Here is a 25,238-nt window from a genome sequence, read left to right on the forward strand (position 1 = left end):
TCAAAAAAGATAATAATAAATAAATATTATTGAAGAGCACTAAAAACCATTATACTGCAAGACTGCAGTATTGCATGATAACAATTCACTTTTGTTATCACAGATAAAACTCACTGTTGAGCAATGGACAGGAAAGGGAGTCCATTAATTACAGTGAGTGATTATATCTGTGACAAATGAAATTAATTAAATTAATTAAAAAATAAATAGTGACTACATTTGTGAAAAATGCTTTAGAAAATTAACTTTTTATGGTTGTATTAGTTTGAAAAATCAATGATTAACACATTTACATTTTCTAATCTCCAAGTACACATCTGAAGTGGGATTTGACCAACAACAAGGGATGCAACAAATTAAGCAAAGAAAGTATTATTACACAACCAACACTCATTCATTCAAAACATTCAATGAGCTTTTACTATCTGGAAATGAAATAATATTCACTTAGGCCCAGATCCTCAGAGATGTTTGGGTGGTAGATGTCCACAAAGAATTATTCCCCAAAATACCTTAAAAAAATCTGACCCTCTGCACTGGAGCACAATAAAACTGCATACCCTTTTCCCTCCCTACCATGAAGAAATCATACATTAAAATTACTTTCAGCTGCTGTAGCCTGATCAGCTTCCGTCTGCTCATTTTCTGCACTGGAAATATCAGATCCATTTTCTGCTTCTGTATCTTCTTGAAGACTCTTGTCCACATCATTTGTGCTGTGATCAAGTTCTCCTTCATGTTCTTGAGATATCTGATCAGTGTGTGGTGGAAGATGTCTCAGCTGAGGTGACTCAGGCTCATGATGGCTTACAGGGGACTGCTGTAGATGGTGCTGCTGTCTGTGTCTTTCCTTTTCCATCTGTTTGGCTTCCTGGAGCTAGGAACAGATCAGGAATTGCAATCACAGAATTATTTATACAGTTTCTTAGCCTCTGTGAAGATGAAGTTTTGTAAGCCAGCCAAATGGAAAAACAGCTGTATGCAACTACTGACACGTTTTTGCTAAGTAGAAACTGCATTCAGTCAGCTATGCAGTTAGTCCTTCAGTCTGCAACTAGTCAAATCGAGCACGTTGCGTACCATCTGGATAGGAATTATCCGAATTTACTGTACTGTTAAAAATATGCTGACGATGAAAAGATGAACAGTGCGCCTTCATTTGTGCAAAACATCTTTAGTAAACAAAATAAATAAATACACCAAGGCTCTCCACCAGGTCTGCTTACGAACTACCATGTTGCCTTAGTAAATTTTATCATAGTGTACATGTAAACTTGCTATCACAGGATAAGCTCTCGCCCACCTGCAGAGGAGAAGCGCTGAAGCCACATAACAGTCAGGTTAGACTATTAAACCAGGACTAGTTGAGAGACAAAGACGGCTTGTAGAAAAAGATAAGGCACCTCCTCAGATCCCAGGGATCGTGGTGTGGATTTCCCCCTACACTGCAATACTGAGGGAGTCTAACACTCCCATTATTAACAGGAGGTCTGCCTGTCATTGTACTGTCATGTAACAGTGACCTGGGAACAGGACAAATTGATTGGGCAAAACCCAGGAAGGGCTGAAGCCAACTCTAGGGCAAAGGCAGTACTGGAAAAAAGTTTAAGCCAGAAGAAGGAACAAACCCCTGCGCCCGTAGTAGCAGAAGGTATTTCAGTTGCACGTATGTTTGGACTTTGATACTTCAGAAATGGTTAGCTTTGTGTGACCTGGCCAAAGACTCCTCAGAAGCTGAGCCAGGCTGAAGGTCAAGAGAACTAGAAACAAGGGAGAAATGAAGCAGAGTGTCATTTCTGGGCACGTACAACACCAGACTTGTGCCAAGAAGGGCACCTGCCAGCTCTGTGGCAAACTAGAGTTCTTTGCAAGTTTTAAAACCGAAGTGCATGAACAAAGATTTCTGTTGCAGCAGTCTTGTACCTAAACTCCTCCACTTGCAATCACAGTGCTTTCTGCTGCTAGACCTTTCATACCATTTTTCAACAGTTGTTCCTTTCCAAATTACAGATTAGATAATTTGCCTCCACGCACTTAAATAACCATTTTAAAGTGCCTGGTGTATGCGTCAGAAAGATGCAAAATAAAAAAAAAAAACCCTTCTAGTTAAAGGAGGACATAAACAAAAATATTTTGGAACAACTAAAGGAAGCTTTTTATTCATACAATATTCACGTTGTACTTTCCTGGCATAAATTGCTCAAAAAGAAGCTTCCTAACTGTGTTCAGATTTCTTATAGGCAATTTTGTCACAGCAGTGATATCAGCAAAAATGTATTTAGGTTTGCTGATGAGTTCATCTTTACCAAGGAAAAAGCTTAAGCTGGAGGATAGAAGAAAGAAGAGTATGGGATAAAATGCTTTCTATCCACTAAAACCAGAAAACACTGCTATCCTGATTCCCGCTGGTGACTGAATTTAATAAGCATAGAAGTACAGGCCTAGGTTTAAGAACTGGGTGGCTCCATCCTTAAGGAGACGATCCTCCAAGCCCAAAGGAAGGTAATCCCAACGAGGATCAAAGGGAGAAGGAGGGCACACAAGCCTCCATGGCTCACCAAGAGCATCCGGGAATGTCTCCTTGCTAAAAGGGTGGTGTACACCCAACGGAAAGAAGGGGACATCACCAGGGACGACTATACTGCAGTCGCTTGGGGATGTAGGGGGACAGTCAGGAAGGCCAAGACTGAGATGGAATTAGGGCTAGCTTCCCAAATTAAGGACAATAAGAAGTCCTTCTTTAAATACATAGGGGGTAAAAAGAAGGTTCCGGGTAATGTGGGGCCCCTGCAGGACATGTTGGGAAATTTGGTGGTCACACCAGATGACAAAGCTAACATGTTTAATGATTTCTTTGCCTCCGTCTTCCTAAGTAGAGACCAGAACAGTCACCTCCCTGCTGGGCCCCCCTCGGGCCCCAGGGAAGGCACACCTGGGCCAAGGGTTAGTGAGGAACTAGTTAGAGAACTTCTGGAGGGACTGGATGTATTCAAGTCAGCTGGTCCGGATGATCTCCACCCTAGAGTTCTAAAGGAATTGGCCGAAGTCATTGCAGGACCCCTGGCACAGCTTTACGAGCACTCGTGGTGCTCTGGTGTGGTGCCGGAGGACTGGAAGAGGGCCAACATGGTTCCCATCTTCAAAAAGGGGAGGAAGGAGGACTCGGGAAATTATAGGCCAGTTAGTCTTACCTCAGTCCTAGGCAAGCTGTTTGAGAAAATTATTCTGGCATACATCCAGGGGGGGCCAGCTGGGGACTGCATGCTTAGGGGCAACCAACACAGGTTCATCAGTGGCAGGTCCTGTCAGACCAACCTGGTGGCCTTTTATGATCAGATCACCAAATCATTAGATGCAGGGGTAGCAGTGGACAGTCTTCCTGGACGTCCAGAAGGCTTTCGACACTGTCTCTCACCCTGTTCTCATCAAGAAACTGGGGGACTGCGGTGTCGACACCCACACAGTCAAATGGGTCACCAACTGGCTGGAGGGCCGCACCCAGAGGGTGGTAGTGGATGGGTCCTTCTCAACCTGGAAGGACGTGGGCAGTGGGGTTCTGCAGGGCTCGGTCCTCGGGCCCGCACTGTTCATCATCTTCATCAGTGACTTGGACGAGGGGGTAAAAAGCACCCTGTTCAAATTTGCTGATGACACTAAGATGTGGGGGGATGTGGGCACGCTAGAAGGAAGCAACAGACTACAATCAGACCTAGACGGGTTACAAGGGTGGGCGGATGAGAATAGGATGGGATTCAACACAGACAAGTGCAAAGTGATGCACCCGGGGAGGAAGAACCAGCACCATACCTACAGGTTGGGGAACTCCCCTCTTGTCAGCACAGAGGCGGAAAAGGATCTTGGAGTCATCATTGATGCCAAGATGAACATGAGTTCTAGAGTTTTGCAGCTATAAAGGTGAAGCACTTTTGATCTGGCTCCTCTGTCTCTCAGGGCAGTAATACCAAACATTAACTTTTTTATTACTAACTTTTATCAGCAGCAACAACCCAAGGCCTGGGGCACATATGCAGCTCACCCAAGTCTTCTGTAGGTATCTATTATACATAAAAAATGCTACAAGATTTTTTTCAGCACAAAAGGCATGAATTCACACATTCGGAAGGACCAGAATTAAAATTGCTAATGCAGTGAATGCAGCCCTACTTCAGCCTCAGGGTATGTGCTTCCCTTCTGTGGGCAGATTACAGTACAAATGACAACTTTCTACAGGAACCCTGCCTCATTCAGCACAAAAGAGTTATGTTCGATTAATAAGCAACTATTTGATCTTATGAACTGTTCTCGTTATTCCAAGTGACCTTATGCCTTATTTACTGAATACCTTTCAAACTCTGGTGCGAAGGCAAAACTAGTAGTTTCACCCTGACCCTTTCTGTGGCAGTGTTTATCACAATAGTAACCAAATTGCTTCATAAATATTATGAATACAGTATATTCTGGAAAAAAAAAAAAAACAAACAAACCCTGAGGGAAGGTTTTATTATTACACCATTTTACAGGTGAGGCATAGAGAAGAAAGGCAAAAGCATCCACTAATTTTAGATGCCCAAATTTGAGAAAGCCTAATTTTTCAACATAGCAATAGCCAGAACATATTACATTTCAAACCAGAGCCCATTGATGGCAGTTGCAGATAATCAGTACTCAATATTTTGGCAAATCAGGTCCAGGGATCTAAAGTTAAGCACCAAGAAAAAGGGAAAACTATCAGGAGTCACTGGGTAAGCAAGCAGTTGTTCACATCATACACAAATTCTACAGGGATGAGATCCAGTTCCTCAGGGTAGTATTCAACTGCATTATCCATGAAATCCTGCTTACTCTACCAGCAATTCCCTGATTAATTCACTACCTTCCGATTTCAGCAGAGTTCTTACAGATAACAACCTCTTTTCACCATACAACTTTGATTCATCCCAGATATCCTGTGCAATGAACAAGGCAGGGGCCTTATGGTAAGAAGCATGTACGCAATTAAAATTATATTCACATAATTATTAAGAGTCAACATGAGCAAAGCAGCAAAATAAGGCTCCTTAATCCTGGCTTTTCCTATGATCCAAATGCTTGACTTCACAGCCCTAACAACTTTTAAAATAAGGTATTTGCAATGGGTTTAAAATGTGTTTCTCTCTGCTTCTAATCACATACCAAGATACCTGACACCTATATGGATGAGAGAGACTGCGAGTGGTTTCACAGCTATTTGACAGCAGAGAAGTTGTTGAGATTTTTCACCTTCTGGAGAGGAGTATGCTCTAGAACAGGGGCTGGGAATCTTTTTTTAAGTCACAAACCAGAAAAACCTGGCTCCAGTCCAATGTCAGCTGGGGGAGGGAAGAAGCTGCTGCCCAGCCCAGCCCCGCCCCCTCCAGCTAGAAGCACCCTGAAAAAGGGAGGGGGGTAACGGGTTGTGAGGAGCAGCAGTGGTGCAGGCACAGCTAGCTTCCAGCTCCCTGGTTCCAGCACTGCTCCTGCTTGCTCAGCCCCAATACTTCACAGGCAGGATCTGAGCTATAATGTTGCCAACCCCGCTGTAGAAGGTACCCTCTTACTTCCTTGTCCTTTTCCACAGTCCTCTTGGTCCTGCCCTCACTCCTCCTACAGACTTTTACTCCATTTCCAGCTTCCCACTTCTACGCTTTCTGTCAGTTCACATTTTACCCAAGACTACACTCCATCTCCATTCGCCATCTCTTTGTCAAACATTGCTCCTATTCTGCCTGCTAGCCCCCACATCCCCTTTCCTAGCTTGTCCCAGTCCCTGGAATCTTGCCCAGACTCTGTTTTCAATAGTTTTCAGCACTCCCTCCCAAGACACAAGTTTGAAGTACAGGTTTCCCTTACTTTATGTGGGTTCTGTACATGTGAATTAGTTCTTATACAATGACCCTTTTTATACGAAAAATTCGCCATATGCGAGGTAAATTCATTCTTATGCGATTGGTGTGGTGGAAGGCCACCGCTCAGGGCATCTGGTGCCTATGCTTCTGCAGCTGCCCTGGAAGTGGTTTGATGTCATGTGCACCAGGGGGTGTGGCACAGCCCAGCAGTGCTGCTCCCAGGACTGCTGCAGCTGGGCACAAGGCGTAGAGCGCAGCAGCAGCAGCAGCCTGTCTGCTGTTGGTAAATACCAAAATTGTCTTGTAAAAGTGGTAGAAATGGGTCTGGGAGTTCGAACAGTTGAGGTCTTGGAACGTATCCTTATGTTACATTGTAAATTGGGTTCCCTTTATGCAAATTCAAGTTATGCACCATTTTCCAGGAATGCATGTACAGCATAAAGGGAAGGAAACCTGTACAGACTTTAAAACCACGATCTGTGACAGACCATGTGCACAGACTTCATGGTCTGTGATTTCCTACACTGCAAATTCCAAAAATAAATTTTCCAGCATAGACTGAGTTTCCCTAAGATTGGAGGAGTAATGTTCCTGCAGCAATTTTTAAAAGATTATCTAATTCATATACTAAAGCAGGGCTGTGTAACTAAAGGCTCAAAAGCTAAAGTTCGAGCCCCCTGGGCACCTGCCTGACTGCTATGCCCTTCACTGTTACAACTGCAACAGCAGCCAGAATCTCCAGACTCCACCTCCTTTCTCTGGCTTTTGCTGCCTGCCACTATGGGCAGGGCAAGGTGGTGCAGTGTGGTGTGACCCAGGGAGCAGAGGATGAGCCTGGGACTATGGGCATGGTGCAGTGGGATGCAGGGGGATGGGGGACACGACACTTGCCCATTATACAGTAGGTGGGGAACTGTCATACATACACCTGAGGGCTTGTGGCTTGCCCTGGTATGGCTCTGGTGACATGGCCCATGGGACAGTCAACCCCTGGCTGCTTAGAAGCTAGACAGCCTTGTACTAAAGCTTGCAAAAATAAAGCTAATTTTAAATAGTTATTTCATTATCAGGTGAAAAAAGAGAGTCAGATTCCAAATGCTATGCAAGACAGTAATTCTAAAGACTAAACAAGAATAGACTGAAAAATTACTTCAGATCTTCTTTTATACATATGCAGTATTAAGATACTCACAGCTTGGTTTTCCATACGTGCAAATATAACATTCAACATTTGTGTGAGGGTGGCCTTGGCTGTAGTCTGATTTATGAGATTTTTGCTTGCTAGATAAATATTGTAACATGTTCTTACAGCCTGTAGAACTGTTCCTTCATGAATTTCTATGTGTTGAGATGTTACTGCAGTGAGTAAAGCCTAGAGAGAGAAAATATTATGTTAGAAACATCTTTTCTTTCTTAAAAGCAGAAGTAACACATTATTTAAAACATTATGTATAGCTCTGTGCATGGCATGCAATCATAAGCTTTCATCTTTTACACCTTTATTGTTTACTTTGACTTTTCTCTGGTACTCACCAGTTTGAGCACCTCCTAGCTATTAAAACTTTTTTGAAGGCTATTTTATGAGTTGCAGAATTTTTCTATAATTATTCTACAAGTGAAAAACTACAGCAGAGATCCAGAGCAAAATTCATAAAGATATTTAGACACAGAGATGCTGAATGTTCCCCTCACCTAAAAGTTAGGTGCCTGGTTCTGGGAGCAAAAATTCACTAATTAAGTGCCTATACTCTCTATATTTTAAAAAGGGGAAAACGCTGGCACCAGAAATTGATTCTCAACACTCAGCAGCCTGACTAATGGGACACTTAAGCCACCTATAAAACACTGATGAGAGATGTGTGTCTGGAGTCCTGTACTCTCCCAGACAGAGTTACAGGGAAGTGAGTGATTGGGTGTGTCCCACAAGGTGCAGGAGATGGTGACGCAGTGGGGACCCGATTAAAAAAAAAAAAAGATACACACATAATTATAAACTTGTTTCTATTTTGTGTTGATAAATAAGTTATTATTTTCTTTGGTTTGTACAGAGGTAGAGAACTTGATGAATTCACAAAGTGTATTTCCTCATTGAAGTTACCTTATAAAACTTCAAACAGGAGTATTAAAAATCAGGAAATTTTTTCCTAACACTTATTTGCTTAATGGAACACTGTACAAGCTATGTATGACCATGTAAAAAAGGAAGAACTGAAATTTTTAGATAGAGCTATAAAGACTTTCACAGGGCATTTTGATGTTACGGTACATATAACAAACATATACAAAAAGGCTCCTACTTCAGGAAGCATCCCTATTCCCTGCCCATCTTCAGATATTAAAGGAGATTTTAGTTCTCTTCCTGATGCCAGGAACTTATCTAATGTTGGGAAGGTAAAGCTGGAGTCGTAGTTATAATCCCAATTACTACTGTGTGTGTCATTTCTGCTATAGTTGCAAAGCCCTTTAAGCACAAAGGTCTATTGCAGGTATTCTAAAATCCACATATTTAAATCAGATTGCTTTGTAATGTGCTATGATTATGATTTGTGCTGTAATTGCTTTGTAATTATAGGATAGGACTAGGCATCTAAACTTGGGTCATTTAAGCATGTGTTCATAAGGCATGGCCTCTACCCCAAATATCATTTCATAAGGTTCACAGAACCCATCAACTATTTTCTGCATAGATCTCAGGTTCAAACCAAGACTGATCATGCCTTCAGTCATAGTTAGATACTTATCCCAGCTAATGCACAGCAATACCTTGCCACTTTGGAAAAGCAATATTGAAACACATTATTTAAACAGAAGAATGCTATCTGAATAGGCACGTACCAAAGACCTCCACACAAAAAGGATTATGACGTGAATATCCAGCTAGCCATGACAGATGTCAGCCAGGCAGTTTTCACATTATCTAAAGTGACTCAAGGGTTTATATTGCGGTCACTGAACTTGAACTACACCAAGACAAAAGAGGTTCAAACATGACTCCTGGAAGATCTCTGTGGAAGACTGGAAGCCATTTTGCTATAATCTGTCACTAGTGGAATGAAGAAAGTATTTTTGCGAAACACAAGCACAAAGAATACTGAAGGTGAAAGCTAATTTAGAATTAAATAAATTATACATGTGGATTTCATTAAGAGAGGCTTAGGGCTGTAGTAAGGGATTGGGAATGATGGGAAACCTCTTCTGGAATGGATCACAAGGGAGCAATAGGATCTGAATGAAGAGTGGAGAAAGTGGGACATAAGATTCAGTAGCAAGGGAATGAGAACAAGTAGAGGGAAGAAGGCTGTCAGTACTATAGTTTTGTCCATTCATTGGATCTGCAGTGATGCTGTCCCTGTTGGAAAAGTTCTGAAACCCTTGTCCTTCCTCACTGAGCTGAGATCTGGGGTATACCTCAAGCTGAAGAAAGCTGAAAAGCCTCTGGACCTTAGAACAAAGGAGATTAAGTTGCATACTACCCACATGTGGGTGAGGTGGATGGGTGAAATAGAAGAAGCAGGTGAAAAGCAAAAGGGGCCAGGATGGCTGGATAGAACTGGCTAAAGCAAAAGGTCACACCGAGTCAGGGGACTGGCTTGGTTCACAACAGGGGTGTCAAAGGTATGGCTTGCAGGCCAGACAAAACTCAGTCCCACTATCTGGCCTCCAATGCTGCCTGTTGGTCTTGGACTGGTACCAAGAGCCATACATACCACATGCTGGTCCTGGTTTTGTGTGCCACATGCAGCACATAGGGCTGGTCTAGGGCATGCACTACATGTGATCATGGTGGCCAGGCCTGATAGGCTGGATCTGGAACCAGTCTGGATCAGGCCTACAAAATCCAGAATGCAGGGTTGGTCTGGCTCTGGCACCACAGGGCCAGCACATATGCAAATACAGACAGCCAGCTCATACGCTGCATGGAGGGCCAGTCTGGGGGACACGCTGGCTCTGGCTCTAACATGTAGAACAGGTCTATGGGCCCAATTCAGCCCATGGACTGGCCTACACTTCTCATCAAGCTGGCAGGGCTGGATGGGTTTGATACCTTTGGTTTACAAGCTATCTATGTAACCAAGAAAGCAGGCAATCCCTCCAGTCTGCTGTCTGCAATGTGTGTAAAGGATGCCAAATACCAAGGAACACATTTGTGTATGCTTCCAATACACCTGTACCCCATACATGCATTCTTTTTTATTTATAGTCTATACACCTCAGTCAGGAAATGGAACACGTGACAGAGTTTAATGCCTTGCAAAGGAAAAACTAACGTTTCAATTTCACTAAAAAAAAAAGTACCAATATGTTCTACATTCAAATATTTACCTTACTCTGCAAGGAGAAAAGTCCCCCCAACATACACACTTGCAGAATTTTACAACCTTCCTGATCTTGACCACAGGAGTTAAAATAACTATGCTTTCCCTTTACCATAAATGAGACCAATCTAATATCTCCCAGGACTAACAATCCTCATGGCAACACAAATGTCAGTGCATTGCTAGTGACATAAGTCACAAGATTCAGTGCTAAAATGAGGCCTACTGGATCTCTTAAAATACCTACACATCTCCCTCCTCCAGCATGGTGGGGAAATGACAAAGATCTCACACCACAATGCAGTAATGCTATGTTCTTCAAAAAGCTGCAGACCTCTTTAAATCATGATCACAGCTACAATCTCCACTAATCAAAAGATCCACACTTAATATAGTAAATGTAGCTGAAATGCAAGAAAAATTTCAAGTGGCTACTGCCAGTCCTAAGGGGCAAAGTAAAAAGGTAGCGTGCTTGTGAACCTCAACTTCTTATTTTTGGTTTTCAAATGTATTCTAGCACCACTCAATATTTTGGGAAGGCAAGACAACACAGGACCTCTTTAACAGTATGTTAAAGTTGGTCACAGAATTAAACTGTAAAAATGTTGGCTACAAATTAAATTTCCACGATCACAGAATAATAGAAAATTAGGGCTAGAAAGTACCTCAGGAGGTCATCTAGTCCAACCACCTACTCAAAGCAGAACCATCCACAACACAATTCCAGACAAGACTTTGTCTAGACAGGTTCTGAAAACCTCCAAGGATGGAGATTCCACAACCTCTCTGGGTAGCCTGTTCCTCTGCCTAATTAGAATGTGGTTTTTCCTAATAATCAAACCTAAACTTCCCTTGCTGCGACTTGAGAGTATTGCTTCTTGTTCTGTCATCTGCCACCACTGAGAACAGTCTAGCTCCATCCCCTTTGGAACCACCTTTCCGAGCTGAAGGCTGCTATTAAATCCTTCCTCAGCCTTCCCTTCTCTAGACTAAATAAGCCCAGTTCCCTAAGCCTCTCCTCAAAAATCATGTGCCCCAGTCCCCTATTTTCATTGCCTCTGCTGGGCTCTCTCCAATTTGTCCACATCCTTTCCGTAACAGGGAGCCCAAAACTGGACACAGTACTCCAGATGTGACCTCACCAGTGCCAAACAGAAGAGAAGAATCACTTCCCATTTACTCCTACTATAGCTCACATTCAGGTTATTATTGTCCACTGTAACCTCCAGGTCCTTTTCTGTAGAGCTACTGATTAGCAAGTCAATCCCCAGCATGTTCCTGGTGCATAGGACTGTTCCATCTGAAAGGCAGGACTTCACACTTGTCCTTATTGAACCTCATGAGAATTATTTTGGTCAAATCCTCCAATTTGTCTAGATCTCTCTGTGCGCATCTATGAGACACAAAGTACAGTAGACTAATTCTACTGTGCATTAGAACATCACAGCAAACGCCGTACTAATATGCTAAGACACGGTAAAATTAGTCTACTGTGCATTAGTGTCACTTAAGAGATGTGCACTGGTGCTATTGTGCAGTAGTGCCAATTACCACATGTTAAGTTTAGTATATGTTATTACTGGTACTAAACTTAATGCACAGTAATTACAGCACATTAATGCACATGTAGACATGCCCTCTGAATCCTAGCCCTACCCTGCAGAGTATCTACTACTCCCCGCAGATTGGTGTCATCTGCAGACTTGATGAGGGTGCACTCCATGCCATCTTCCAGGTTGTTGATGAAGATGGTGAACAAAACTGGCCCCAGGACCACCCCTGGAGTACTCCACTTGATACTGGCTGCCAATTAGACATTGAGCCATCGATTGCTACCCCTAGAGCCTGACCATCCAGTCCGCTTTCTAACCATGTTACAGGCCATTCATCCAACCCATACTTCCTTAGCTTGCTTGCAAGAATGCTGTGGAAAACTGCAGAAAAAGCCTTGCTAAAATAGTGTCCCCTGTTGTCCCTGCATCCACAGAGCCAGTCAATTCATATAAAGGAAATTAGGTTAGTCAGGCATGACTCGCCCTCTGTTAATCCATGCTGATGGTTTCTGATCACTTTCTTCTCCTCCAAGCAGAGCTGTCCCTTGCGCGGGGTGGTTGGGGGGTGGGGTATGCCTCAGGCCCCATGCTTTGGGGTTCCCCGTGAACAATACCTACAATCACGTGCTGAGTGCACCACGACTCTGCATGCCGCTGGCTCCACGCACCGCCAGCTCACCTTCCCCCACTCCCTCCCCCCCGCCACAGGCTAATATGCCCTGGGGCTTCTATGGTCAGCACTGCTTCTGAGTGCTCAGAAATGGATTCCTTGAGGACCTACTCTGAGATTTTTCTAGGGACTGAGGTGAGGCTGACTGGTCTGTAGTTCCCTAGATTCACCCTTTCTTAAAGATGGGCACTATATTTGCCTTTTTCCAATCATCTAGGACTTCACCCCATCACCATGAGTTTTCAAAAGATAAGTGGCAGCTCTGCAATTGTATCAGCCAACCCCCTCAGCACCCCTGGGTGCATTGTGTCCAGCCCCATGGACATGTACATATTCAGCTTTTCTAAATAGTTCCTAACCTGTTCTTTTGACATTGTTGGCTGCTCATCTACTCTCCAAAATGTGCTGCCAGGTGCAACAGTCTTGTCTGTAAAAACTAAGGTAAAAAAAAGGCATCGAGTACTTCAGATTTTTGTGTTTTAGCTCACTGAATAGTTCCCTGCTAAGGCAAACTGGTCTTCTGCCACACTTGCTCACCTTCCTGCGCATCGGGATGGTTTGGTCCTGCACCCTTGGCAAAGCTTCTTTAAAATGCAACCAGATCTCCTGGATTTTAAGACTGGCCTCCCAGAGGATCCTGCCCATCAGTTCTCTGAAGGAGTCAAAGTCTGCTTTTCAGAGGCTTGGGGTCTTTCATTTGTTGCTTTTCTTCCCTCCTTTCCCCAGAATCCTGAACTCAATCATCTCGTGGTCACAGCTGCCCAAGGTGCCACCCAGTTCTACATTCCCCACCAATTCTTCCCTGTTTGAGAGTAGCAGGTCAAAAAGAGCATGGCCCCTACCTAAGCTCTGCAACACTTTCACCAGAAAGTTGTCCCCAGCAGTCTCCAGAAACTTCCTGGATTGCCTGTGCACTGCTGTATTGCCCTCCCAGCAGATGACAGAGTGACTCAAGTCCCCCATGAGAACCAGGACCTGTCATCAGGAAACTTCTGCTGTTTGAAGAAAGCCTCATCTACCTTTTAGTCTGGTGGTCTACTATAGTAGACAGCCACCATGATGTCACTCCCACCTGACCCTAACCTAGTGACTTTCAACACACCCGTCTCTGGTTTCACACTGGAGCTCTGAGCAATCGTACAGCTCCTCCTTCTCTTCTCCCCTGCCTGCATTTTGAAATAATTAAACAAATACTATCCAGATGCAAGAGACAGACTCCTCAGGTATCACTGAGAAGTAGGCATAATCTGCACAACACAGACCTTCACGATACATATTGGTTTGGGTTTTTTTGTTCCTAACAAACTTCTATACTGGAGTGATGCGATTTCTCTGCATCTCTCTTTTACCAGGGTGAGAGCACAGATTTCCTTATTGGTCTTTTAAGGCTCCTCAGAACTGAAGGAAGCCTTCTCACACTCCCTAGTATTTTAAACTTCAAAGTAAAAAGTATGTCTCCTTCTCTTTTGTACTATACAGTACTTTGTTTTGAGACACAAAGGAGCAGCTGTATAATATCCAGTTCTAGTTTACTAGAGAAGAATTGGGTATTATAAAAAGTCTGATTTTTTTTTCAAATTAGATTCTACTACACCAGAGTTTATCTGATTCTAGTTCAGTTTTCAGGCGCAGAAGTCATAATGACTCAGAATAAAGGGGGAGAGGGGGGCAAGATTAATAACACTCCAGATGGATTACCCAGGATCTAAAATCAGGATAAGAAGTAGAGAGTTTAACAAGATTCTTCACTGAGGAGAAACATAGTTTTTGCCTTGCTTCACTTACGAGATGGATACACCACACTGCTCCTTAGCTCAACATTATGGCATAAGACTTTCCATTGGCCAGAGTCTAAGCAGTGAAGTAGTACTTCTGGTTCCTTTTACTTTGCTGCTACGTGACTGCTGGGTACATTCTCTCTACAATAGCGGTCTGTAATCTTTTTAAACAGATCACTTTGAATTAAAATGCAGCCCAGGCTCTACCCTCCTTCTCTCACCCAGCAGGTCAGTCTGAGGGGCTAGGGAAGGGGTGGGGCAGTTTGAGGCCCCCACTGTGAAGAAGGAGTGGGGCCCTGACTGCACCAGGTGGGCTCGTCCAGGCATGTGCACCCGGAGGGGGGGGGAAGGGGGAAGAGGGGACATGGTGACTCCCACCACTGCACACACCCTGGCAAAGGACCAGGGGGGACATGCCCCACTAATCTGTGTGTGGGGCAGAGGCAGCTGCCACTGCCTGCTGGGCTTTGCATCCCAAGTCCTGCTGTAGCTGCCCCGGGAGTGGTGCAATGCCACATGCATCTTGCTGCTGGGCTGAGCTGCGCCCCCTGCCTGCCTCGCGGCAGGCTCCAATCCTCTCACCACTAGGCTCAGCTCACCTAGTGGCAGGGGGCGTGGCAGGGGATCATCCCACTCATCTGGCCTGGCCCTGGCACAGGAGGTCTCAGCCCAGCAGTAGGACCCACTTGGCATCATACTACTCCCAGAGCAGCTGCAGCTCTGCATCTTGTGCGGGCACTCAGCTCCCCAAGACTGAGATATACTGTCAGAGACTCCACGATCCAGACTGATTAGTAACTACTGCTCTATATACATCTAAGTAATCTCATTTGCAAGCAAAAATTCAACTATTGTCTCTAGGTAAATTTTGCCTAGATCATTTCTCTAAATTCAGACGTGTGGCCTGCTGCCCATAGTTTCATAGTATTTAGGGTCAAAGGGACCTGAGAAGATCATCAAGTCCAACCCCCTGCCATGGCAGGAAAAAGTACTGGGGTCAAATGACCCCACCAAGGTGTACATCTAGCCTCCTCTTAAAGACCCCCAGGATAGGAGCCAGCATCACTTCTCCGGGAAGTTGGTTCCAGATCCTAGCCGCCCTGACCATGAAGTAGCACTTCCTGATATCTAGCCTAAATCTACCCTCTGCCAGCTTGTGACCATTATTCCTGGTCACTCCTGGCAGTGCTTGGGGGAACAGGGACCGCCCCCCCCCCCCAAATACCTGCTGGTCCCCTCTGACTAGTTTGTAACAGGCCACTAGATCCTCTTCTCTTGTGGTGGCTGAACAGGTTCAAGTCCCGTAGCCTCTCCTCGTAGGTCCTGCACTGCTGCCCCCTGATCATGCGAGTGGCCCTCCTCTGGACCCTCCCCATGTTGTCCACATCCCTCTTGAAATGCAGCGGCTAGAACTGGACGCAGTACTCCAGCTGCGGCCTGACCAGTGCCGCATAGAGGGGAAAGATCACCTCCTTGGACCTGCCTCAGATGCATCTGTGGATGCATGACAAGGTACAGTTGGCCTTCCTGACTGCCTCCCCACACTGCCAGCCCATGTTCATCTTAGCATCAATGATGACTCCAAGATCCTCTTCTGCCTCTGTACTGACAAGAAGGGAGTTCCCCAGACTGTAGGTATGGTGCTGGTTCTTCCTCCCCAGGTGTATCACCTTGTACTTGTCAGTGTTGAATCCCATCCTATTCTCATCCACCCACCCTTGTAACCCGTCTAGGTCTGATTGCAGCCTATTCCTTCCTTCTAGAGTGCCCACATCCCCCCACATCTTAGTGTCATTAGCAAATTTGAACAGGCTGCTTTTTACCCCCTCGTCCAAGTCACTGATGAAGATGTTGAACAGTGCGGGCCCGAGGACTGAGCCCTGCGGAACCCCACTGCCCACATTCCTCCAGGCTGAAAATGACCTATCCACCACCACTCTCTGGGTGCAGCCCTCCAGCCAGTTGGTGACCCATTTGGCTGTGTAGGTGTCGACACCACAGCCCCCCAGTTTCTTAGTGAGTACAAGGTGAGAGACAGTGTCGAAGGTCTTCCGAAAGTCCAGGAAGACTATGTCTGCTGCAACCCTGCATCTAAGGATTTGGTGATCTGGTCATAGAAGGCCACTAGGTTGGTCTGACAGGACCTGCTGCTAATGAACCCGTGTTGTTTGCCCCTAACCATCATCTCCCCTGCTGGCCCCTTGTGGACAATAATTCTCTCAAAAAGCTGGCCCAGGATCGAGGTAAGACTAACTAGCCTATAGTTTCCTGTGTCCTCCTTCTTCCCCTTTTTGAAGATGGGAAACACATTGACCATCTTCTAGTGCTCTGGCACCACACCAGAGCACGAGTGCTCGTAAAGCCATGCCAGGGGTCCCTTAATGACCTCAGCCAATTCCCTCAATACTCAAGGGTGGAGATTGTCCGGACCAGCTGATTTGAATACATCCAGTCCCTCCGGAAGTTCCCTAACTAGTTCCTCACTGACCCTTGGCCTAGGTGCACCTCCCCTGGGGTCTAAGGAGGGCCCAGAGGGGAGGTGGCTGTTCCAGTCCCTACTCAGGAAAATGGAGGCAAAGAAATCATTAAAAATGTTAGCTTTGTCATCTGGTGTGACAACCAAAATTTCCTGCTTGTCCTGCAGGGGCCCCATGTTACTCAGAACCTTCTTTTTGCCCCCTATATAATTAAAAAAAAGGACTTCTTGTTGTCCTTGATCCAGCAAGCTAGTCCCAGTTCCATCTCCGCCTTGGCCTTCCTGACTGCTCCTCTTCATCCCCGAGCAACTGTAGTATAATCCTCCCTGGTGATGGCCCTTCCCTTCCATTGGGTGTGCGCCTCCCTTTTAGCTAGGAGACATTCCCGGATGCTTTTGGTGAGCCATAGGGGCTTTTGCGCCCTCCTGCCTCCTCTGATCCCAAACTAAGATTATGACTCATACAGGCAGTCCTCAGACTTATGACACAATTAATTCCTGAGAACCCCATCTTAAGTCAAAACATTGCAACTTGGAACCAATTTTCTCATAAGAAACTATGTTATAAATGGGGGATTGGTTCCTGAAGCAAGGCCTGACACTCTGTTTTCATCACAAATAGCCCAGAATTTTGTACTTGATCAGTTATAGATGAGTAATATAGCTATATTAATGTATTTATATTGTAAATAGCAATCATATTGATTTGGAAGGACTACTTTGAGGTAACTGCTGGACTTTCGGAAGGGCTCTTGGTTGGACTTTTTGAAGGGTTCTTGGCTGGAGTCTTCTCAGGAGTCTGCCTGTATTTGTGGATATCTAGCTGTTAACTTAAACTTAAAGCTGGAAAAAAAAAAAGGGGCTGAAAAAAAAAAAAATACCTGCAGATCACACCTCCTATTTCTTACATCTCCCTCTGAATAGTATGGATAATACTGCCATCTTACTTGTCCATCCTTAATTTGGATTTTCCTTTGATTCATTCCACATATATTATTTCTGAAATCTAAGATTCTAGACATAACTTAAATGTTTACGGAACCTCTACAGACAAATACAGGCTCTACTGTCATGTCTCAATTATTACAAGAGCCTTTTTTCTTCGCTTGTTACGGTCAATTGTGCCCAGCTCCTACACACTCAGAAAGCTGCTGCAAAAACTGTTTTCCTAGTGTCACCACCCCTTTGAATCCCTCACTTGACTGTGTTTATCATGTCAAACAAGGCACTTACCTTCAATTTCCACTTATCTACCCCTACTTCTAACTAAGGCCATGATGCTAGCCTCCCCAAGTCACTTTTTAATACTTCAAACATAGTTCCATTGTCCATATGCTTGGAAAACAAAAAAAACCTCTACACGAACTCCACAAAGTTACCTCATTACCCTTCCTTAAAAAAAAACAACTTTCTTTTACCACAATGCCAACAGCAAAAAAAATCCATGACAGAAAGGATTAAGCAGTCTAACCCATAGTCTATCATGCTAACCCAATATTAAATGTTCTCTTGTCCTATCTGATGTCCCTCGTCAGAAAGGTTATAAAGCTATTTAAGTCAGCAATTGGCCTTTTCTTGAGTTTGTACAGTACCTAACTCTGTATCTAGGACTTCCAGCTGCTATTTAGTTGTTACCAAAACAATGCATTTTTTGTTTTCGAGATTATGCAAAGATAGAACTGAGAGGAAAAAAGCGTAAGACTTCAGAGATCAGTTCTTAATTTCATATTCTTATATTTACTTATGAACTCCACACCAATTTCCTTTATTTTAGGCTCTTCTAACATTTACTTTCACATGTTAAATACATTTCCTATGATCAAATACTAGCAAATTCCTTGTCAAGAAGGACTGGGGTGGTGGTGGGGGAGATGGACAGCTTGCTAACCCTAACCCTCACCCAGCCAGCACTGCTGGCCTCACCCCCACTCCATCCCCGCCATCACAGCAGCACTTCACCGCCTCTAGGGAGCAGGGCCAGGGAGGGAGGAAGGCAGGGGGAAGAGCTACTCTAATTAAAGTGTTGCCATGTCTCCTGTATCAGCATCCCCATGCTTAGAAAGGGCACTAAATATAATAAATATTGGTTATCAGATTGGTATCGGTTGACATGGCTGTTTAATAAATTGGCTATTGGTATTGGCCAAGATCTTAAAAAACAAAAACAAAACAAAACAAAACAGTGTACCCCCTACTACCCAATACACAAAATCACACACCCAGTAGAGATGAAAAATATCACATCGATCTATACATCCATCTTTTGTCCAGTTCCAACTATCTTTTTTAGATTCTGATAAAGGTGGGGGTTTTTGGAGGGAGAAGAGATGGAAATGGTGGGGGGGAGGGGCGGGGGTGTGTGCATGCCTGCCTATGTGATGGATGTCTCAGATAAATCTTGAATTCCCCCTTACCCCTAGTAAAACAAGCCTGATGGGTAGGTAACTGATAAACACTTACTGAAGTAGAGAGAAAAATCCAGAACAAAAAGGGAACAGCTTCATACTACCATATGAAGGATGTCAGCAGGTTTTAAATTACTAAAAAAAAATTAAACTAATCATCCAAGTTAAAAGTACTAATAGAAAATCATCATGTTTTTATCCAGGGAGAACAGAGAACCTGAAACAGTCCAACTAGAGAAGTCTAAAAAAAAAAAACCCCCACCAAGTTAGAAATTACTGAAAGGGAACAGAGGAAAAAAAGAGCTCTCCCCCTTGTGGCAGAATGAGCTGTTCTGACCCTGTAAGCAATGTTGACACTAGCAGATACTTATGCATGAAAAACTGTTAACTTCTATACAATATATTATTCTTTTGTCCCCTTACTGTTCTTAAATCACAACATATCAAGCCTATTATCAGAGCAACATGTTATGATGACCTCTTTCAATACTACTTTTTGGAATATTATTGTGATGAGGGGGGAAAAAAAAACAAACAAAAAAAACTGACACCTCCCCCCCCCCCCAGAAACAAACCTCTCTTTATGGAAAGTGCATTGAAGGCTCAGGTCAGCCTTGAAAAGAAAAAACACAAGATCTCCTGCAAGCATGGGTCAATGACATAACAGGCCAAAACTACCACAGTAAGAACTGGCTGCCAACCTTAATGATAATTATGCGTATTTATATCTGATTAATCCTTAATTATAAAAAGACCCCACTGAGAGCAAGTGCCATGTCACTTGACAACAACTGCTCCATAAAATTAGAAAGCTCTGCTGACAGACTGAGTGAAATTCCACCCAGATTTCTGCATACAAGGCTCTTCACATCATAATTATGACTCCTCTCAGGAGACAGTGGGAGAGAAAGGGAAAACAGACAGACTTTCAGCATGCTATGAATAGAAACACCTTAGAAAAGAGAACTTGGCTGGTATATAAAGAAGGTAAAAACTAACATGCTCTTTCCAAATAAATGTTTTCAATCTTCAAGTGCACACATAATTTCTGGTCATTACATATTCGTTTGAAGCCGTTTGATCACAAATTACCTTTATTATTTGTAGCTGAACCCCTTCATCTGTTTGAGGACCTTGAAAACAGCCACATATTGTCTCAATAATTCTATCAATTAATTTTTTGCCTGGAGCGGTACTGTCTGGAGCATTTCCAGTCAAGTGCCCATATGCTATAAGTTTCTGGAGGAAAAAAAAGAAATGTGATAAATAAAGCAAGCTTAAAGACCAAAAGTGCATAGCTGAATATACAGAATCAGTTATGGCACAATTGAAATTAGACAGGATAATTAGACCACTACAATGTATCTAAAATCCCACTAAATTTCATTTTAAGGGCCTTTAGAAGTATCACATTTTTATCAAACTGCACTACTTACCATGAAGTTCAATTTAATTTTGTGAACTGTTTTTATTTGTTAAACTAAGCAGGAGTCTAAGAGCGACTCATAAAATATACAGATAGTTACCATTTTACATATGGTAGCTGAAAAAAAAAAAGAAAGAAAGAAAGAAAGAAAACCTTCTCTATATTTAAAAGTAAACTTTTTGTGTAGACAAGCAGCCAAGTCAGTCAACTGGCAAGATAGGCATGTGCCTATGGATCTAAGTACATGCACTGGGTTCAGAGTTCATAGTCCTTTCTCCTGGGTGGCCTGATTACAGAAAAAAAATTCTGCCATTGTTCTGAAAATACGTTAAAGGACCAAATTTAATCTGCATTGCATGCAGGGAAGATCGGGGAGACCAAAAAAACAACAAAAAACACTTCACATTTTGGGACTATAAGCCTCAAACTTAAAATATTTTAGTCTGGTTAGAGTATAGAACTATACTTTTCTGGTAGTCTTAAACTAACTCTGTAATAGGTTTAGGCTTCTATAGATGCACATTAATATACAAGGTTGAAGACTGAGGCTAATGCATTGTTAGTGTAGAATTAACTAGTTTTAGTTATCAATTATATACTTGCATACCCTTTCCTCCCGTCTCTGACAAATCATATTCAATTTGATCTGGGGAACCACTTGGATATACATTAGTGGGAAGAGGAAAAAAAAATGTATTCTGACTTATCTATATTTACCTGTCCCCACCCCTCCACACCAAACAAGGTTTTATTGTACAGTTAGAATTTTAATTCCATACAGACCTGTAAACAATCGAGAGATGTACTAACAATCCTGGGGCACTTAGACTGGCATGCCAATTCAAATGGTAAGAAGTACTTGTCGGCTTCAATAAAACTTGTCTTTGATTTCACAGGTGGAAGAGTGCTTGAACCAGGCTTTGCTTCTCCATGAGGGGGACTAAAGAAAATAATTTGACTATTAGACTGTTTTAAGTGTCCAGATAGAAGATTTCTTTATCACAATATTATTTTTCTTGTGATTTTACTGCTACCAGAAACACAACAAGAAAGTAACTTTCCAAAAGCAGTTATAACTCTATTAATGACTTCAACATATATGTAGACATTAGTCTGATCTGGAAAGGGGTGTTTTTTGGATCAGGCAGGTTAACTGACTGCAACAGTACATCTCCAGTTGCTCTTGTTGGCTTGGAGACAAATGTATTTCTGCCGAATGCAGGCAGAACATACCGAAGGCGGGGGGGGGGGGGGGGAAAGAAGGACTCTGCACCATTTAGTAACCCTCTCTGGACCTGCTTGGCAGGCCTGCCCTCTGAAGTGGATATCAGAATCTTTTTCCACCTCTGGTAGGACTCTGAAAGGTACAGATTGTCTGCCAAATGGCAGACAGCATGTCTACCTCAGATCTCGGGTATCTGCAATCAAGCCACAGTGGAAGAAAAAGAAGTGTAGATAACTCAAAATGGAAAAAAATCCCAGTGAACTTCTCTGCACAGCATGGTAGGCATGTGCCACAGAAATAGGACCTCAGAAAATGAAGGACATGCTCAGGATTACTTGTTGTAAAAGTCTTGAAACCTCTACTACTTGAAGTGTAGTAGCTGTCTTAAAAAGCAAGCTGAATAATCAAAAAGATGCTCCACTCCTCTCTAGATAGGATCTTCAGCTAGGCTCAACTCTAGCATGTCTTCACACTTTCTAGGCACACTTCCTAGTCTAAGTACAGATAGTCAAAAAGCCCATGGCTGAATAAGCTCAATCTTCACAGGTTAGTGTAAACTGTGTATAGACTGAACCAATAAGCAAGTGAACAGACAATTGCTTTTGGTTCTGGAAATGCAGCCACATGCGTTCGGTGGCCCAAGTCAGAAGCTGGAGGGCACTAGAGCATGCTTCCCTGCTTGGCTGGAGCAGACAGTATGGGCCAAGGCCAGTCAGCCCACCCTGCGAGGGGGGTTTGCAGGAGAGATGCAAAGCATCCTGGGATCCTGGAGGACTGCGAGTTAACTTGAAACTGAAGGGGAGATGGGACAGAAGTTCAATAAATGGATTTAACCTAAATCAGTTAAGTCTGATACTACATCCATACAGGTTTATTTTAAACTGGTTTTGGCCATTTTGAAAGTGGTTTATGTGGGCTGAAGTTCTGTTGCGTTACAGACGCAAACCAGTTTCCAATCACTTATATAGGTTTGTGAATAATTTCTGTCCCTACCCCTAGTGGGAAGGAAGAGCTTGCTTCAATGCATGCCTTTAGTATTTGAATGGGACCCAGCCCCCAGAATGCCTTTGCTCCTGCTGATAGCTAAGAAACTTCAGGGTTCATAGTTAGCTAACAACAAAAAGGAACAGAGGTTGCCATGAATGAGGGCTGAAGCTGGCCATAAGGACAACTGATACAGACCAAACAGTTTATAATGGAGTTTGGAAACTAGTTACAACATACATTTTTGTTTTTCAGCACAGCTTCTGTGAAGAACATAGCATCCTTCATTCACTACACCAGTGGTTCTCAACCTTTTCTGGATCACGAGATCTCCACCTCTACCTTTTTTAAAATGTAGCAGCACACCCAGCAGAACCATGGTTTGTGCTGCCTCAGTGCTTCTCAGTCAAATTCTGTTACCTCCAAATAAAACTGCCCCTCATGCCTGTTGCACATCCAGCTTGGGAAGGGCAGTGCCACATGCATACGTTCCTCCTGCATCGGGGCTCTCTAATCAGCCTAAAGCACAGAGGAGTTGCCTCATGCTGTACAACTCTACCTGTTCAGCACCTCCTACACTCCCTTTAGAAATAGAAGCAGATGGGTTGGTTCCACCCGTACCCGTTTCCAGGAATACAGGGGATGCCAGATCAGGAACCATGAAAATTTATTGACTTGTTTAGGCTGATTAGAGAGCCTTAACTCAAGGAGACCTTGCGGGGCAGTTTTACCTGGCCACTCTTACCGTGGTAATCCAGCTAAGAACCACCGTAGCAAGTTCTTCCAAAGGACGAAAAAACAACTTACCTTTCAATGCAGCCTAGAATAGGAGAAGGGCAAACTTTCCTTGCCCCTGGTTTCCCTAAATTGGTTTTAGGATGAGATCTAACCCAGCAGTTCTGGATTAGTGCTACAGAAATACCCCAAAGTGAAAAAGTTAAAAGGATAATCATACTTGCTAAATATAGAATTTTAAAATGAAGAAAGGAAAAAAAAAAGATTCATCAGGCCTAGCACTCTGAAATACCATATTTACCTGCATACAAGACAACTCTGAATTTAAGATGATTCCTCAGTAATTAGGACTCTATACATGGAAAACTTATACATTTGTAATAATTTTCTATGTATGGAATCTAGTTATTGCAAAATTGTCCAACATCTGTCCCCACCACTACTGAATCAGGGAAAGCAGGGATAGGTGGTCAGGCAGTGGAGGAGCAGCGGGGAGCAAGTGGTGGAAGGGGATGCAGCCAGGGAAGAAATAAGGAAGCAGGCAGTGGGACAGAGGAGTGGAGAACAGGCGGGGGGGGGGGGGGGGGGGGGGGGGGGGGGGCAGATGGTAGAAGGTAGGAAGTCTGCCCCCTGCCACCAGTACTTATCCTCCTCTTGTGCCAGACACCCTCTTCAGCCTCATCCCCCAACCCACACTCCCCCCACATCACTTCTGTCCCCCACTTTCAGCCTCAGGCCCCTGTCCCCCTTCCCATCTCCTTGCCTGCTGCCCACCCCAGCTCACCCTTGGTCCAGCAGGCTCAGTCCCTAGTGCAGCCTGGGGCATGGATCACCACCCCATCCCCTATAGGTAAGCAGTGTAGGTGGAGCGGGGGGTGGGGGGTGAACAAGGGCTCAAGCTGAGGTGGGAAAAGGGGCAGGGGGTGCAGAAACAGTGGAGAGGGGCACCAGCAGTAGCAGTTCAAGGTTCTTCTTATCTAGAGGTCAGGGTCACAGCTGCTCCCCGCCCCAACTCTTGTACTCAGACTCCAAGATGAGAGGCTCCCCCAACCCCATGCTAAAAATAGGGAAGAGGAAACCATCTTGGAATTGAGTAAATATGGTACCTAGAGGGTTTTCTCCCTCTAGAAAGGACCCCTTGGGTAGGAACAGGTTACTGTCATGTATCCCCCTCTCCGTCTCCCCACCTCACCCCCAAATAACTGGTCCTCCAAAGCAGTAATGGCTGTTGAAGAAGATACTTTAGATATGTCTGAGGATAAAAAAAATAATAAGCAGAACTTTGAGCAGTTTGCAATCTGTAAAGGATTGGTGAAGTGAAACCGACTGCTTTGACTTTTATTTGAAAAGCACTGTTTTTCTGATCAGCTGGAGCTCTTCAGCAATCTTGCATATTCTTTGAAATAGAAGCCGTGGCAAACAGCTAAATCACTGCTGTGGTCCCACAGAGCTGTTTCGTGCAGCTATATGCACCTCCAGCTATTTCACAAACCCTTGTCTTACAGAAGGGTTATGAAGAACCTAAGTTTTACTGTATCTATTTAGAAAAATGCTTGATCACAGTAAGTGTTATTTACATTATACAAAAAACCCAAAACAAAACCCCTATGTTAAAAAAAAGTTAAGGCTGAAAGGTGAAGCACTGTGAAGTTCAGACATGCCAGAATCAAGATTGCTTGTGCTTTTCTGATGTGGCTCCCTTATGCATCATGGCTATTTTTCTAAGCAATGCCTGCCTCAATTCAGGGGACAAGATAAATGATACTCACTAAATATGCAACTATTCAGTATTTTTTTCCTCCTTAT

At 43.8% G+C, this 25,238-nt stretch overlaps 1 protein-coding gene across 1 annotated transcript in view; it reads right to left on the reverse strand.

Annotated features, from left to right (window-relative positions):
• Positions 1-25,238, reverse strand: part of ARFGEF1 (ARF guanine nucleotide exchange factor 1) — a 139,933-nt gene that overhangs the window by 70,189 nt on the left and 44,506 nt on the right. The window contains exons 3-6 of the mRNA XM_090040103.1: positions 21,272-21,428; positions 20,155-20,301; positions 7,057-7,236; positions 604-877 (exon numbers count right to left, since the gene is read on the reverse strand). Coding sequence (XP_089896229.1) covers positions 604-877; positions 7,057-7,236; positions 20,155-20,301; positions 21,272-21,428 — 758 coding nt within the window. The remainder of the gene's footprint in view (positions 1-603; positions 878-7,056; positions 7,237-20,154; positions 20,302-21,271; positions 21,429-25,238) is intronic.

Source organism: Crocodylus siamensis, chromosome 3 (genome assembly GCF_052110815.1).
Source record: "Crocodylus siamensis isolate JL-2025a chromosome 3, ASM5211081v1, whole genome shotgun sequence".
Classification (NCBI taxonomy): Eukaryota; Metazoa; Chordata; order Crocodylia; family Crocodylidae; genus Crocodylus; species Crocodylus siamensis.